Source organism: Ambystoma mexicanum, chromosome 3q, assembly GCF_040938575.1.
Source record: "Ambystoma mexicanum isolate Mex_15411 chromosome 3q, UKY_AmexF1_1, whole genome shotgun sequence".
In the NCBI taxonomy this organism is placed as follows: domain Eukaryota; kingdom Metazoa; phylum Chordata; class Amphibia; order Caudata; family Ambystomatidae; genus Ambystoma; species Ambystoma mexicanum.
The window spans coordinates 466,021,127-466,037,388 of record NC_090926.1 but is presented as its reverse complement, the minus strand read 5'-3'; the positions used below and the strand labels follow the sequence as shown (position 1 = coordinate 466,037,388).

Sequence of the window (16,262 nt, the reverse complement as noted above, 5' to 3'; positions counted from 1 at the left end):
CAAGAGGAAGACGGTCCTCGCAGTGCCTCTGTTGGACGACATTTGGGATGGAGGGCCTTTCCCTCCTCAAGAACCCTTCCACGACGCCAGCTAGAAGAGACCGGTACGAGAAGAAGTACCGGGTCCCGGACTCGGCCCCCCTATGCCTCCGGGCGCAGCCTACCCCGGACTCCGTCGTCTCCGCGGCAGCCAGGAAGAAAGCGGGGGGGGGTGCGGCCTCCACATCGACTTCCCCGCCGGACGGCGAGGGAAAGAAATTGGATGCTATGGGACGTAGAGTCATCTCGTCGGCAGCGACGACGATTAAAGTGGCCAACGCCTTGGCTATCGTGGCCCGTTACGACAGGGAGCTCTGGTACAAGATAGCTCCCCTGCTGGATTTTCTGCCGGACGACAAGAGGGCGGAGGCCCTTGAGATCCTGCAGGAAGGTGAGGTGGCTTCGGACCACGCCATCACCGTGGCGACGGACATCACCGACACTGGGTTCCGCCAGCTGGGCAACGGCGTTTGCCTTCGACGTCGTGGATGGCTCAAAGCTACGGACTTTCGGCAGGACGTCCAGACCAGAGTCCTGGACATGCCCTTCGACGGGAACAACCTGTTTGGGAAGACAGTGGACGATTCCCTTCAGGCCATCAAGGCGGATACTGAGACGGCCCGGGCCCTTGGAGTCCTGCAGCAACGACGGACGCCCTTTCGGAGCGGCGGAGGCAAGGGCGCCTCCAAAGGTTCCGGCGGCGGTTTCGCTTCCTACCGTCAAGCGGCCCGCTCGTCGTCGCAAGAGGCCTACAGAGGTCGAGGCAAGTCTGGTGGACCCCGCCGTCGTCGCCAAGGAGGTCAAGGCGGCAAGGCCGCGTCCAAGCAGGATTGAACCGGCCGTGGGGTCGGGCCCCCACCGAAGCACCCCGGTGGGAGGCCGGCTGGCGGGCTTCGTCAGCGTGTGGGAGTCCATCTCCACCGACCGTTGGGTGCTGGACGCCCTGGCCCGGGGCCACGCGCTCGAGTTTCAAAGAAGGTGCCCGCGCGTCCCCCCCGTGGCCAGGAAAGAACTTCACGTCCCTCAGCTTCTCCTGGAGGTAAAGGCGATGCTCAGAAAGGGCGCCATCGAACTCGTCCCAAAGAGGCTTCGGGGCTCCGGAGTCTACTCGCGATACTTCCTCGTGAAGAAGAAGACGGGAGGATGGCGCCCCATCCTAGACCTGCGACGGCTGAACAAGTTCATCAAGGCGCAGAAGTTCCGGATGGTCACCCTCCAGCACGTCCTGGGTCAACTGGAGGAAGAAGACTTCCTATCGTCGTTGGATTTGGAGGATGCCTACTTCCACATTCCCATCCTAAAGGGGCACCGAAAATTCCTCAGGTTCGTGGTCCAAGGGCGTCATTACCAGTTCAAAGCCCTTCCCTTCGGACTACGGTCGGCACCCAGGGTATTCACCAAGTGCCTTGCACCGGTGGCGGCGCAGCTGCGCCGCGAGGGGATTCACGTCTACCCCTACCTGGACGACTGGCTCATCCGCGCCAAGACGAGGGAGCTCGCCGTGGTCCACACGGCAAGGACCGTCCAACTCCTCACGGACCTGGGATTCTCCGTGAACTACGCCAAATCCCACCTGGTGCCCGCGCAAGTCGCACTGTTTCTGGGAGCGAGGCTCGACACAGTGTCCCTTCTGGCCTCCCCGTCGGAGGAGAGGACCAGGACCATCTAGGGCAAGGTGCAACGGATGTTGGTGGCCGACGCGGCCAAAGTGAGGTCCATCAAGTCCCTCCTCGGGATGATGTCTTCCTGCATCTACCTCATCCCCATATGCAGGCTCCGGATGCGCCCGTTGCAAGAATTCCTGGATGCGCGCTGGATCCAGACGACGGGCAGCTTCGAGGAAAGGATCAAGCTCGACGAGAGTTTCCGACGAGCGATACGGTGGTGGGGCACCCGCGCGCATCTGACGGCGGGCATGGACTTCCAGACCCCAGCCCACCAGGAGACTGTGACCACGGATGCCTCCCTGGAAGGGTGGGGAGCGCACACCGAAAATCTGCACGCAAGGGGACTCTGGCTCCCGACGGAGAAGTCCCTGCATATCAACGTCCTGGAGCTCCGTGCAGTGTTTTGGGCCCTCAGGTCCTTCCTTCCGTCCCTCAAGGGCAAGGTGGTGAGGATCTTCACCGACAACACCACCACCATGTTCTACATCAGGAAACAGGGCGGAACCAGGTCCCCAGCGCTGTCCAAGGAGGCGCAGGACCTGTGGCATTGGGCCGTCGCCCAAGGGATCTTTCTGGTGCCGTTTCATCTGGCAGGGATAAAAAACACCATCGCCGACTCACTCAGCAGGGAGCTGCGCTCGTGCCACGAGTGGGAACTACGGCAGGATCTGGTGGATCGCCTCTTCCGACGGTGGGGCACACCCCAGATCGACCTGTTCGCGACGGCGACGAACACCAAGTGCCGGAGGTTCGCCAGCAGGTTTCCCCAGACGAGGAGCATGGGCGATGCCTTCTCGTTCCCCTGGGAGGGCCTGTTCCTCTACGCGTTCCCTCCCTTGCCTCTGCTAATCCGGCTCGTCAACCAGCTCAAGAGGTCACGGTGCAGGATGATCCTCGTCGCACCTGCGTGGCCGAGGCAGATATGGTTCCCGGACCTTCTGGACTTGTCAGCGTCCCCGCCGATCAATCTGCCGGCGGACGCGGATCTACTCTCCAGGGAAGGAGGCGCCATCCTCCACCACGACCCGAAGTCGCTGAACTTGCAGGCCTGGCTCCTGCAGCGCTAGAGTTTGGAGGATACGACATACCGGCCGATTGCAGAGAGGTTCTTGCAAAGGCCAGGGCGTCCTCGACTCTTAAATGCTACGGACACAAATGGAAGAGGTTCTCTGTCTGGTGCCACGCACAGAAGATTAACCCTCTACGGATTACGGCTCCCCAAGTACTGCCGTACCTGCTGACGCTGGCCAAAGCTGGTCTGGCACACGCGTCCATCAAGATTCATCTTGCTGCGATCTCCCGATACACCAGAACCACGGGGCGGACGTCCTTGTGGTCTCATCGTCTGGTGAAAGAGTTCATGAAGGGACTGTTCAGATCGTTCCCGCCGGTGAAGGCTCCGGCCCCGGCGTGGGAGCTCAACGTGGTGCTGACCAAGCTCATGGGACCTCCGTTCGAGCCTCTGCACTCGGCCCCGTTGAAGTTTCTATCGTGGAAAACAGCTTTTCTTGTGGCCATCACCTCCGCACGACGAGTGGGAGAGATCCAGGCCCTTTCCTGCAAGGCCCCGTACTTTCCACGACACGAGGGTAGTGCTCAGGACGCACCCCTCCTTCATGCCCAAGGTACCGTCGGACTTCCATCTCAACGAACCCTTGGTGTTACCTGTGTTCTTCCCGTCGCCTTCGTCGCCGGCTGAGAGGACTTTGCACTCGCTGGATGTAGCTAGAGCGCTGAAGTTCTACGTGGACCGCACGAAGGGTTTTCGGAAGACGTCACAACTCTTTGTGAACTTTGGACCTGTCAATCAGGGGAAGGCTCTCTCGAAGGCTTCCATCTCCAGATGGCTCTCCGGCTGTATCATGTGCTGTCACCGGTTGGCAAACCGACCGCTGCCTGGCCGTCCGAGAGCCCATTCCACCAGAGCGATCGCAGCTACCACGGCGTTCCTATCTGGTGTGCCCCTGCTGGACATATGCAGGGCTGCTACGTGGAGGTCGACGCACACCTTCACGAAATTCTACTGCGTCGACCGGGATTCCAGGGAGGAGTCCAGGGTCGGCCAAGCAGTGCTGCGCAACCTGTTCGCCTGAGGTGAGCCTGGTAATGAGGTAAGATGCTTAATGTTGAGTTGATGTGATGCTTAATGTTGAGCCTTTGCCACCTCCCGTGGTTGTGCATGTGTGTACTGCTATGTATTCTTTATTCATGAGCATGTGAATCCATGCCAGACCCCATGCTGGAGAAGGAACAAGTTACTTACCTGTAACTGTTGTTCTCCAGCATGGGTCTGGCATGGATTCACATGCGAACCCTCCCGCCTACCCCTCTGCGGCTCTTCACTTGGTCATACTGCCACTTCACGTGCTTCCAAATCTGAAGATGGCTGCCAGAGGCGGTGCTTAGGTAGAGGGCAGTCATTGGCTGTGGTCAGTATGACGCAGAGACCAGTGATTGGTTATTACTACGAAAGACAGATCAGAAACGAAACTGATACTGGTTTTTTCTTTACCGAGGATTCCCAGCCTGACGACGGGGAATATTCATGAGCATGTGAATCCATGCCAGACCCATGCTGGAGAACAACAGTTACAGGTAAGTAACTTGTTCCTTCTCTCCCAGAGAAATATGACAGCATTGAACACCCGATTCTGCACATCAGCCGCAAACTCTTTCCTACAGCAAGAAATTACACGACAATTGAACTTGAGGCATTAGCTATCAAATGGTTCATTTCTTATTTAGTTTCTGATCATTCTCCTCTAACAAGGATCAGTCTCCGTAAGGATGCCAATGCCTGATTAATGCACTGGTTTCTAGACTTAAAGCCATATTGTTTCAGTATAGAACACAGGAATGCAAAAGCTAAAGGCAATGTAAATTACCTTTCCCGTTTTTTAATAGGTGCAGAAGAAACCAGCGACATTGGGGGCAAGGGTATGTGACGAATCTAGTGAGGTTGTCACTTCTTCACCGAGGGAAATCTCCCCTCATGTTGCCCGGTAAAGGCCGAAGATACCGGACTCTGACCCTGGGGTGGCTATCTGTGGGAGGACCACATGAGGGAAGACAACCCTTGGGGAGGCGGATAAAACTTGCCATGTCAAGGCAGGCCTTTCCCTGTTTTGTTTGCCTCTGGTAACACCCACTTGCTTCTCCCCACCCCATTCCTGTATGGCATTCTGTAGTGTGGATGTAAAACCTCCACTCATGACCAATCACCAACCGTTTTTTCATCCCCATTTGCTTGATAACACTGAGACGAGCACGAGGGCTGGAGTAATGAAAGTCACTAGAACCGAAAAGCAAATGCTGCGTTCTAGTTGTTGGAAAAGGTTAACAGGTGTTGGGACATTTAAATGCACCACACCTGGAGAGAAAGAGACTCAGATTCACTTCTCCCGATGTCAGTCGGAACACCAAAGGAAAGCAGCCTGCCGTGTAGAGCATCGAATCTGCTGGAAGAGCCGTCCAGGGAAGTCTGGAAGCAGAAGGTTTGCCGCGCTTGTGCCATGGAGGACAGCAGAGGCTGTCAGGTGAATTATCCAAAGCGGGAACCAGGGAGCAGACAGGATGTTCTCCCAGCCAGCAAGCAAGCAGCAGTGAGAACAGTGAGACACTAAGGACGCCGAAGGCGCAGGCGGAGACCGGTTAGCCCAGAGAGTGCGGTTGGGATGCCTGGGCGCTTCATGGCAGATGCCGCGTACCATTGATGAACCAGGTAAGCCCAAACAGGGGAGCTTGGACACCGGGGCGATTGAAAAAAGAGACTAAGACAACTGAAAAGGGGTCGCTGGCCCAATATATGAAAAGTATAATTAAAGAATCTTGAAACTATATAAAAGAGAAGGTGATTAGAGATGAGACGTGAGAGTCTGGGACCTGCACCCAAAGACTGAACCAAATAAGGAAGTCCTGGCAGCAGAGTAAACCAGGCATACAGCGAGTCTGGGACCAACCCTCAAGTGACCAAGCAAGAGTGTTCTGGCAGGACAGTAAACCAGGCAAACAGCGAGTGAGGGACCCACACCAATCGAAATTGTTGAACTTAGGAAAAGGGGGAAGCAGTCCCCCAAATGTGTGGAATCTAGGGAAGGGTCATACCCCTTTAGATTCTGGAATGGTATTACCCAAACAGAGGTCAAGAGAGAGAATGTTTATTTTGAGTTGATGAAGTGTGTAAACCGGAGGAAACCCAGGAGAAGAGTCATCCCCTTGAGATGATGGAGTATGTTAATGTGAAAGTGTAGAACATTGAAAAGCCAGAGAAACCCAAGGGAAGGGAATACCCTTCTATTGGTAGACCTGTGTTGGTTTCTTTTACACTTTAGAACGTTATGTTGGAAATTTGGAAAGCAGCTGCCGGTGATCAGCTAAAAGATATTCTCCCCTTTATGTAATATTAAGTTTAAGGGGAAAGTGGCAGAGAAGGGGCCAGCAGGGTACAGCGCATGGACGGCAATTTATGTGGCTGCCTAAGGGCTGCTGCTGAGAGCTTGAGTGGGAACCTGCCAAATTGCCCACTGGAAAATGGAATTAAGAGAAGAATGGGTTGCTCTCAAACTGCACACACACATAAGATAGCAAGCATAATGCAGATTAATTAAGTGGTGTTAATCAGTGCCGTTGCAGCCTGACACGTGTTTCGAGCTTCCAGCTCTTCTACTGAGGCTTAATCTTGGCTTGTTTAAAGTCTAGGTACAGTGGTTAAGACTAAATGTTTAGGCAAATTAGACGTGGGCTCCCATTACTTTGCAGTTGCACGAAGAGCGCATCTGTAAATTATTGTATTGCAGCACGTTCACTGCTATGCGAGGGACTGGACCCAAACGTTCCAGTCCCATTACTGCAAAGTAATGGGAGCCCACGTCTAATTTGCCTAAACATTTAGTCTCAACCACTGTACCTAGACTTTATACAAGACAAGATTAAGCCTCAGTAGAACAGCTGGAAGCTCGAAACACGTGTCAGGCTGCAACGGCACTGATTAAAACTACTTAATTGCTATTTTATGTGTGTGCGCAGTTTGAGAGCAAACCCATTCTTCTCTTAATATTAAGTTTAGTGTATGAGGGCCAGGTTAGGATTTTGGACACAGGACAGAGAACGTTTTGTTTTGGACATTCTGGCACAGATTTTCCTTACTTTTGTTGAGGCAGGGAAACCCCTCCTAGAGTTAGGGATAGGTAGGATCTCCCTAAACCTCTTATTTTATCAATATAAGTCTTTAACAAACACCAGAAATGCCACTGTGTCTGAGTCTTACTCTTGATCCCTTAAACACAGGCTGGCCTCATCTGGGCTTGATCGTTTTAGCAATGGTCAGTTTGCCATGTAGTATGATGTGCTTTCTTATCTGTGACGGGAACCCTGCTTCTAACAGAGATTGTACAAAGGTTGGGGAGTGACGGGCTTCTATTAATACTGCAGCCTCTGAATGTGTGGTGTCATTTCACTTCACAGTATATTTGCATATTCCCGTCTGTACTCCTGTTTTGTCTTGATAATTGTCCATCTCATCATCTTCAATATCTGCCTTATCAGTCCATGGGGTTGGGCGAGATGGAGACCTGGGAATTTCAATCCCCTCCCGCTGTGAAGCAACACTGATGCATTGTTCTTCCTCGATCTTCGGTAGAAAAGACCAACATGCTTCCCCCTTGGGCCCCTGAGATAGTGAATGGAACTGAAAGTGCAAGTTCCTCTGTCTCAGTGGCTGTTCATTGTTTGGTGCATTTATTTGTACTGGTGCATACACCCCAGAGTGACTTGTGATGGGGGTATGGAACATGAGTTGGAGGATATCTTTAATGGACCATGTACAATTCTTCCATCCAGAGTGCTGAAGAAGTGAAAAGACCATGAGAAGCATGTCTCTCCCTACCTCTGGCTCATTTGGGTACAGATTCCTGGCCCCTCCTCCTTCCAGCTCTCACCTCATGGTAGGTGTCTTGTCCACTCACTTCAAGATACAGACACATTCCTTCCCAAATCTCTGGTGTTCCCTCCCACCAAAATCAGATGATCAAGTATTTCCTACAAGCAGCCCTCAGGAAATCGCAGTCACCAAAGATGCTATTTTTTCTGAGGGATTCCCTCTTCCTAAATCCTCTCTAGATGGCACTTGTGGTTTTCAGGCACTTAAAATCATGGAATGGCCATGCCGCACTGCAGCAGCAAAACCAAACCTAACTCTGAAAGGGTTGCAGTGACTCGCTACCTCTCCCTACCTTTTTCCCACTTAACTAACTCCACGCCAGTTCATCGGCCCTTCCCTATATTTCCTGTGCCTGCCTCCAGCAAGAACCTCTTGCCTTTTGGAAAGCTGCCGGAATCTAAAAAGGAGCTTCGACCACATGTCTGCCTATAAGCCATGGTATCTACTTGGAATTTACTTTTTAAAAACTTTGTCCGAGGTTTGACCTTGTCGAATCATCTGAATTTGGATGATTCGAGGTTCTACTGGTAAAGTTTATCCAGGCATAGGTAGTAAATCAGAAAACTAACATATCTTCGGAAGATAACCAGTATTGCAAGCAGGAGAAATAATACTCACTCAATTTTTGTTGGGAACATTTCCATACAAGCACAATACGATCAGACTTGCAAAACTGCACAGTATCAAAAAGATCTTCTTTTACATTTAACCCTATCATTATGAATCACATTATTCAAACATGTACAAATGCTGTTCAAGACCAGGAGAAGGCAGGGTGTGGCTGTAGTTATGACACACTGCCCCACGTGCAGCTTTGTCTAGAAAGTTTGATTTTAGAGTTTTCATTCATTAGAACTCGTAACTGTAACATTTCAAAAGCATACCGTTTTCAATATTTTTTTTTTGCTTTTTGTTTTTTTTGTAAGGTTGCCCAGCTTCTCAAGGATGCCCAGCATGGACCGGAACGAATTAAGTCCCTTAGCGACCTCCGGCAGAGCCTGCAACATAAAGAGGTGCAGCAGATCTTCATCAGGTACAAGTTTGTTTGATCTCGTTAGTGGACATGTTTTCTGGCCTTGCATTCACATTCTACAGAATATGCAAACGCTTAAAACCTTTCTCATTTATCGAATATGTTGGCTCTGAATTTGAAATTTGATTTCTCATAGTTATATGATGTTAAGACACCGATGAATAGCTTGCGTTTAGAGTTCGACGCTCTGTTATTACTTATTCATTTAGTGAGTGCAGATTAAGCACACATTTTGAAATGCATTTCATTTTAGAAGAAAATGTCCTTACTGAAATAACCCATTCTATGTTACATTTGCACTACAAGCCTAACAATCACAACATTTGGTAGCTTTGCTGTACAATGTTGGTGCAAAAAGATGTGTTCCAAAGTTTGCTCTGAGTCATGAATGCATAGATAATGTGACCCCACTGTTCTCCAGCATTGGATCTTTCATGGATTCACATGTTTTGAATATTCTACGTCCTCAGGCTGGGAATCCGCAGTAACCTCAGTTTTACAATCTACATTAAATAAAAAAACTGCTCAATACTGCAACCCATCTCTGTCCTTGGGTGCATTCGGCCCCAGCCAGTGGGACATAGAGTATGAAGTCCCACCCTGGAGGCCATCTTCAGATTCTAACCTCACGTCGTGCTGAGGAGTCCTCAACCTCCCTTTTTGTCCTGTTAGCCCTATTTTGACAAAAAAACATCATAAAGTCTTCTGTAAACACAATATTTCCTAGAACTCTTCATCTGCCAAAGACAGAGAAGTAGGAGGAATTCCATGTAGGGGAAGGCATAGCCCCTTTCAAGCTATGCCAAACCTGTGGCATTAAAAATGTTTATGAAGGGGACCAGCATCTGGAGGGCATTTACTGCCTTTACCCACACCATGTGCAGGAAGACTGACATCTGCAGCACCTTTAGTGCCAAGACACTTAGATAGGCACTGGCACCTAGTATGCTACTTACATGAGAAGAGGTACCCCCCATCTGAGTCACAGTCCTCTAGGAGTTTTCCAACTTTCAGGAGTGATAAAACCTATACTCCAAAAAGGGCCACATCAGAAGACTGGGCCCCCCCCATCTTCTAAGAAGAGAAAAACAGATGTGCAGGCCCCAACAGCACATTCCGCCGACACGCGATCGTCGACTGCATCGTCCACAGGCAAGGATATTCAAAAAGGGACGTCACATGGTACACCGACGATGGATACATCCGTCCATCCAGCAACGCTGACAATAACGCTGTCGGCGGGAATTGCATCTAGCCACATCATCTCGTCCACGCTAGCACCCTCCACGGTAAAGGCTACCATTACATCCACAGTGCACGGAAAGTCACAGATGGTATACGCACCAATGACGACGCACTCGTCAACCAAAACCCTGTCGATGAGTGGGGAAAAAAAGGCCCTGTCGACGATAATGCCATCCATAACGTCGATGAGTGGAAAGCAAAACACACCATTGTCGGCACTGTCTCGACGTGCACAACAACAGCGATGACTGTGAAGTCATCAACAACAGGAAAATGAGCAGACAAGCAGGGGGTCCGGTTAACGACCGCGTCAACGACCGAAATGCAGAATACTCCAGCGAGGTCCAAAACCCGACGACAGGGCATGAAAAAGCACAGAAAGCATACAAAAATCGCCTCTCAAGGACACAATACAATCATCAAAGGATTCAGGGGGGCAGAAACCTCAGGCAATCCCCAAGGAGTGGGACCCCATAGTCATCAAGATTGTGTTAACAAAATTAAACCCTACACAAGAAAAGACTTAATCTGGCAAGATCAGATCCCCATTGCTCTCCGGTATCATCCATCTTGCCAGAAGAAATTCTAGAGCACCACATAGACTGAGTTTGAGCACGGCTATTCAACAAGGTTTTCTGACATTGATTATGCAAACCAACCTCCACCCACAAAGCAGACGACCCCAAGGTATGGGAGCCCCCCTGGGGCACCAACACCAGTAGTGCAAACCACTACGTCGACAGCCTCATTCCTAAATGTGGCGAATTTACAGCTACTGCTGTCTTTACAAGTTGTTATCCTCCATACAAATGCTGGTAGAGCAACTAGGCAAGAGGTTACCCGAGGCCCCAGGACCTCAAAAACAACAAGGACCAGCTGAAATTCCTGAACCAGAACAACAGGCCTTTAGAAGAGTATTGCCTGCCCTAAAGGCCATACACAAATCCGGCACGGGGTAGGCAAGAACTGCACATTTTACATGCACATCCTGGCCACTGTGAGGGTTCAGGAATGAAAGCCGGACATACACTGGTCATTTTTGTGTTATAAACTTTTATTCAACTTAAATGGATTTTGAAAATGCCTCTCTGACCCTATACTAAAGAGTACTACTCCTACGTCCCGTCCCCTTTCCTCCATACTTATGGGACATCTCTCCTTCCTGTGGGACGGGACCGGAGCACTTTGTAAAAAGCATCCACATTTTTTTCAAAAATGTGTCCCTCCTCTCTTTCCTGCACGGGGCCCGGCACGCAGCCGTAACCCCGCCCGCCTTGGCTCCGCCCCGCGCATCGCCCATCAGTCCTTTCCTCCGCATGATCTGGGCCGGACGCACTTGCATCCTCGGAAGATTTTCTTCCGTTTTTCCCTCTCTGGCTCTCGCTAGCGTCCGTTTACTAGTCTATGTCTTTTAAACTAGATTTTCCAGACTGTTCATCGTGTCACCGTCGCTTCGCGAGGGCGGATCCCTGAGTGTTTGGGTCCGGAACACCGTTGGGACTCCTGTTTTTACTGTGACTCCCTTTCGGTCCGGGCTCAACGTCGGTTGGAGCGGTGGGAGGAGGTGTTCGAACGGACTCCTACTTCGCATTTTCAGGCGTTCATCGACGAGAAGAAAAAAACGCCCGGTAAGTTCTTTGATTTTCAGAGCACCCCGGCCGGGGTATACCTTCCCGGGTTCCTCTCGAGCCGGGAGGGGCGTTGATCGCTCTGTTACCGGGGTTCTCCCTGAGGTGCCTGTCGGGCCTAATAATTCTACCAGAGTTTTCTCCGAGGGTCTCCGTAAGGGGCCTGTGATCACCGGAGTACACTCCGAGGCCCCTCCTTTTGGGGGCTGTGTGTAGACCCAGTTCTACTGAGTCGTGGGGTACCGGAGCTTGCTCTGAGGCCGTTCTTTCGGCTTCCCTCAAAAACAAAACCGGGGTACGCCCCGAGGTCTTGGCTTTGCTTGAGGTTACCGAACGCATGTTCGAGGCCCGTGCCGATAAGGCTTCTACCGGGCCTAGGTCCGAGGTCCCTCGTACAGAGGCTAAGGCTACCAACAGTTCTGAGGGGCCGGGCAAGGCCCTGTCGGTGACAGGGCACCGTTCCCGCTCTTGTGGTGACACCAGATCTGTTGAGGGGGCAAAGAAGGTTTCTTCTTTTACCGGCAGTGCCGAGGCTCTTCCTTCGAAGGCTCAGTTGGCAGTTGGTATGTCGCAGAAACATTCTAGGCCTCATAGTACCGGCTATGCTGAGGTTCCTTACGTTAAGGCTAAAATTAAGACCCCTGATCCATCGACGGGGACCCCTGCCTCACTTCCTCACGTGCCGCAGTTCCCCTCAGATGAGGACAAAATGGCGCCCGTTCCCGCCACGACCACGGCAGCCATTTTAGGTACTACCCCTACAACTACGCCATCGGCCCCTGGTGTAGGGTTCGGTCCTTTGGGTGAACCTAAGGTCCCTTGTGCGCATCCTTACCGGCCAGTTTATGATTGGAACGCCCGGATGCCTCTTCCGCACAATGTTTCGTTGCCCGCGGGGGCGGCTCCCCTGATTTATGGGATACGTCGGCGGAGGGGCCTGTGTGGCACCCTTCCCCGTTGCGTCCCTGGATTTGTCCACCTCATGAGAGGCCTCCTCAGGTTCCGAAACAATCTCCTGAGGACGGCTTTTTCTATAAATTTCAAGCGCTTATGCGCATAGACCCCATGAGGGAATATTTCAAGGGGCTTTTCAAGGAGATATGTCCACCCGCGCCTCCGGCTCCACCCGTCCCATCGGTGGTTCCGCCGGTGCCTCCCTTGCCCGTGGTGCCTCCCCCTGTGCTTCCGCCTGTGCCGCCATTGTCCCCAGTGGACAAGGCAGTGCCTGACTCGGCTCAGCAGGAGCCGGGCCTGTCGGATGACCCTCAAGGCGATCAGGACAACGAGGACCTGTGCCGCTCTACCAGAGCTTTCCATGACCGGGTAATGGACATGATGAGCTTCTTAGATGTTCCGGTGCCGAGGCAACTGCTCCGCAGGAGGGCGTGCTTTCTGGGGCGTTCACCTTGTCTCCTTTGGAGCGTACCGGCCTGGTCTCGCAGAAGGACGTTCTGGCCGAGGTCCGAAGAGTTTGGGAAAAGCCACACTCGGGACTTTTTGTAAATAAAAAGATTGACGTGAGTTACAGGCTACATTCCTCGGAAGAAGTGGCCTTGTCGTCTTGTCCGCCTCCCTCCTCCACAGTGGTGGCTGTGGCCACGTTGCAATCCAGACCTGCAGCTTCCTCCTCCGCGACGGCGACTCAGGTCTTGGGAAAGGAGGACAAGCTCCTGGTCTCCCTAGGGAGGAAAATCTTTGCCAATTCGGCCTTGCAGCTCAGGCAGGTCAATGCAGAATTGATTTTGGCAGGAGTTAACATGCGGATGTGGAGAGGTCTGTTCGAGTTTGAGGAGCACATTCCGGTCGAGAAGCTGGAGGATTTCAGAGGAGGCCTTTCCGATGCCAGGGTCTTGGCCCAGGATCTCCTGGAGGCTGCGGCTCATCACGTAGACACCTCTGCTCGGGGTCTGATACTTGGGGTTGATACTTCGCGGCAAGCATGGCTGCATGCCACTAAGTTCTCGAAGGAGTTGCAAGACAAGGTCCTGGACCTTCCATTTGATGGTAAGGAGCTTTTTCACTCTTCTACTGATGTAGAGCTCACCAAATCCAAAGATAGCACTCAGACTGCTAAATCATTGTCTGTTCTGGTTAAAGCTCCCTTCAAGTCTCAAAGGCCGTTGTCGCAAGGTCGACCTTCCTCTGGTTTTAGGAGCTTCCTTGACTGCAAATCTCGCAGGGGGGATACTCCTGCGGGGAATAATCGCCGTAGACAACACTGTATGCGGTTTTTCTCCCGCTCCTCAGCCTCCTCATCAGGTTCAGGTGGCACTGCCACCTATAAGCCTGCCAAATGAGGGTTTTCCGCGCTCGCACGAGACCCCGGTGGGAGGGCACATTGCGTCTCATTGGGAGGCGCGGCAGGCCATCACAGAAGACAGATGGGTCTTGTCAGTCGCTCGAGCGGGCTTCCGCTTACCTTTACCCCCTACCCCACCCCTTAACCCTCCTTTTCAGCTGTCGGGCTCACCCTCCCTCAAGGCTGAGGTTCAGAAACTTCTGCTCCTCAGAGCTGTGGAACCCGTTCCCCTTGGGAGCAGGGCGGGGGGGGGTTCTACTCCGGGCTGTTTACAGTGCCCAAACCCAACCAATGATCACGCCCGGCCAGATTCGCTCCTCGTTGCAGGCGGGCGATTGGCTCAGCGTGGGGGGATCTTCAGGACGCGTACATGCATATCCTGATTTGGAATCCACAAAGGAGATATCTCCGCTTCTCTTTGGGAGAGGAGCACTTCCAGTTTCGAGCGCTTCCTTTTGGCCTCAGCTCGGCGCCGCGTGTCTTCACGAAGATGATGTCGATGATTGCGGCCTAACTTCGTCTCCAGGGTATCCATGAGTATCCGTATTTGGACGACTGGCTCTTATGCCGGGGCGCGCCCCGAGGCCTTGGTGGGGCTTGGTGCTACCGAACGGATGTTTGAGGCCCGCGCGAGTAAGGCTGTTACCGGACCTGGGTCCGAGGTCCCTCGTACAGAGGTTAAAGCTACCAACATTTCTGAGGGTTTGGCAAGGCCTTATCGGTGAAGGTTGTTTTTCACCGTTCCTGCTCTTGCGGCGACACCAGATCTGTTGAGGGGGGAAAGAAGGGAAATTCTTCTTTTACCGGCAGCGCCGAGGTCCTTCCTGAGGAGGCTAATTTGGCGGTTGGTATGTCGCAGAAAAATTCCAGGCCTCATAGTACCGGCTCTGCCGAGGTTCCTTATGTTAAGACTAAAGTTAAGACCCCTGATCCATCGGCGGGGACCCCTGTCTCACTTGCCCACTTGCCACAGTTCCCCTCAGGTGATGACAAAATGGCGCCCGTTCCCGCCACGACCGCGGCGGCCATTTTGAACGCTACCCCTACAGCTTCGCCATCGGCCATCTGGTGTAGGGCTGGTTTCTCGGCCTTGTGCGCATCCTTATCGGTCAGTTTGACCGGAATGCTCGGATACCCCTTCGGCACAATGTTTTGTTTCCTGCGGGGTGGGTACCCTTGGTTGATCTGCCCATCCAGATATATGAGTGGGCCATGCTTCATGGCTTCTGGCTGCTTGCGGTGTACATCCCGGGCCAGCTGAATGTCACAGCGGATGCCCTCAGCCGGCGGACAGTGGTCCGCTACGAGTGGTAGTTGAAGGAGGAGGTCCTCACGTGGACTTTCTTGCATTGGGGCACACCGGAGGTGGACCTCTTCGCTACGGTGGTAAACAAGAAGCTTCCTCGGTATGCCTCCAGAGGGGGGCTGAGAGCCTCCTCTCTGGGGGATGCTCTTGAGATTCCATGGCACAACATGAGAGCTTACGCCTTCCCGCCTCTTCCTCTAGTTCATCGAGCAATTGGGAAGCGGAAGAACTCTGTGAACTGTTCCCTTCTGCTCATGGCCCCGTGGTGGCGGGCCAGTTTTTTGGTTCTCAGAACTTCAACACCTGTCGGTGTTTCCGCTGATCATGTTACCAGTAACCCCAGATCTTCTTCATCAAGGGGAACAGCAGATGTGGCACCCCTCTCCACAGTCGCTCAGCTGGGCGGCATGGTGCCTGAGTTCAAGTCTTATAGCATTTTAACTTGTCTACGGATAACATACGTATTATCCAGGCAGCCAGGGAACCCTCGACCAGATCCCAATACAGGAGTAAATGGCTCAGGTTCTGTCGTTGGTGTTTGGAAAAGCAGTTGGATCCAAGGGTGGCTACGATTGACACAGGGCTGTCCTTCGTGTGCTCCCTAGCAGAGTCGGGTGTTTACGTTCTGTCATGCAGAACTTACCTTTCAGCGGTTTCCGCTCATCTTGCTATAGACCAATGCTCTTATTCTCTGAGTAACCCAGTGGTTAAGAGGCATTTTGCAGGCTTGACACGCCTGTACCCTCCGGTTCGTAGTCTGCACCTGCCTGGGGACCCTATTGTAGTCCTGACGGCACTGTGCCATAAACCCTTTGAGCCAATGGCTACGGTTGACCTCAAGTACGTGTCCTGGAAAGTGTCCTTTCTGGTAGCCATTACGTCAGCGGGGAGAGTGAGTGAGCTCCATTCATTGTCGGTGGAGCACCCTTTCTTGGTCTTTCACAAGGACAAGGTAGTCCTTCGGACGAACCCAGCCTTCCTACCAAAGGTAGTGACCGAATTCCATCTGAATCAGTTGATTTCCCTTCCGGTCTTTTTTCCGAACCCTGCCTCGGAGGTGGAAAAGGTTCTACACTGCCTGGATGTCCGAAGAGCTCTTAGGTTCTAC

The 16,262-nt window shown here is 52.5% G+C and overlaps 1 protein-coding gene across 4 annotated transcripts in view; it reads left to right on the top strand.

The window, feature by feature from the left end:
• Positions 1-16,262, top strand: part of TMCO6 (transmembrane and coiled-coil domains 6) — a 459,096-nt gene that overhangs the window by 158,763 nt on the left and 284,071 nt on the right. For all 4 annotated transcript variants that reach the window (XM_069654232.1, XM_069654231.1, XM_069654234.1 and 1 more), the window contains exon 4: positions 8,570-8,676. In XM_069654232.1, coding sequence (XP_069510333.1) covers positions 8,570-8,676 — 107 coding nt within the window. The remainder of the gene's footprint in view (positions 1-8,569; positions 8,677-16,262) is intronic.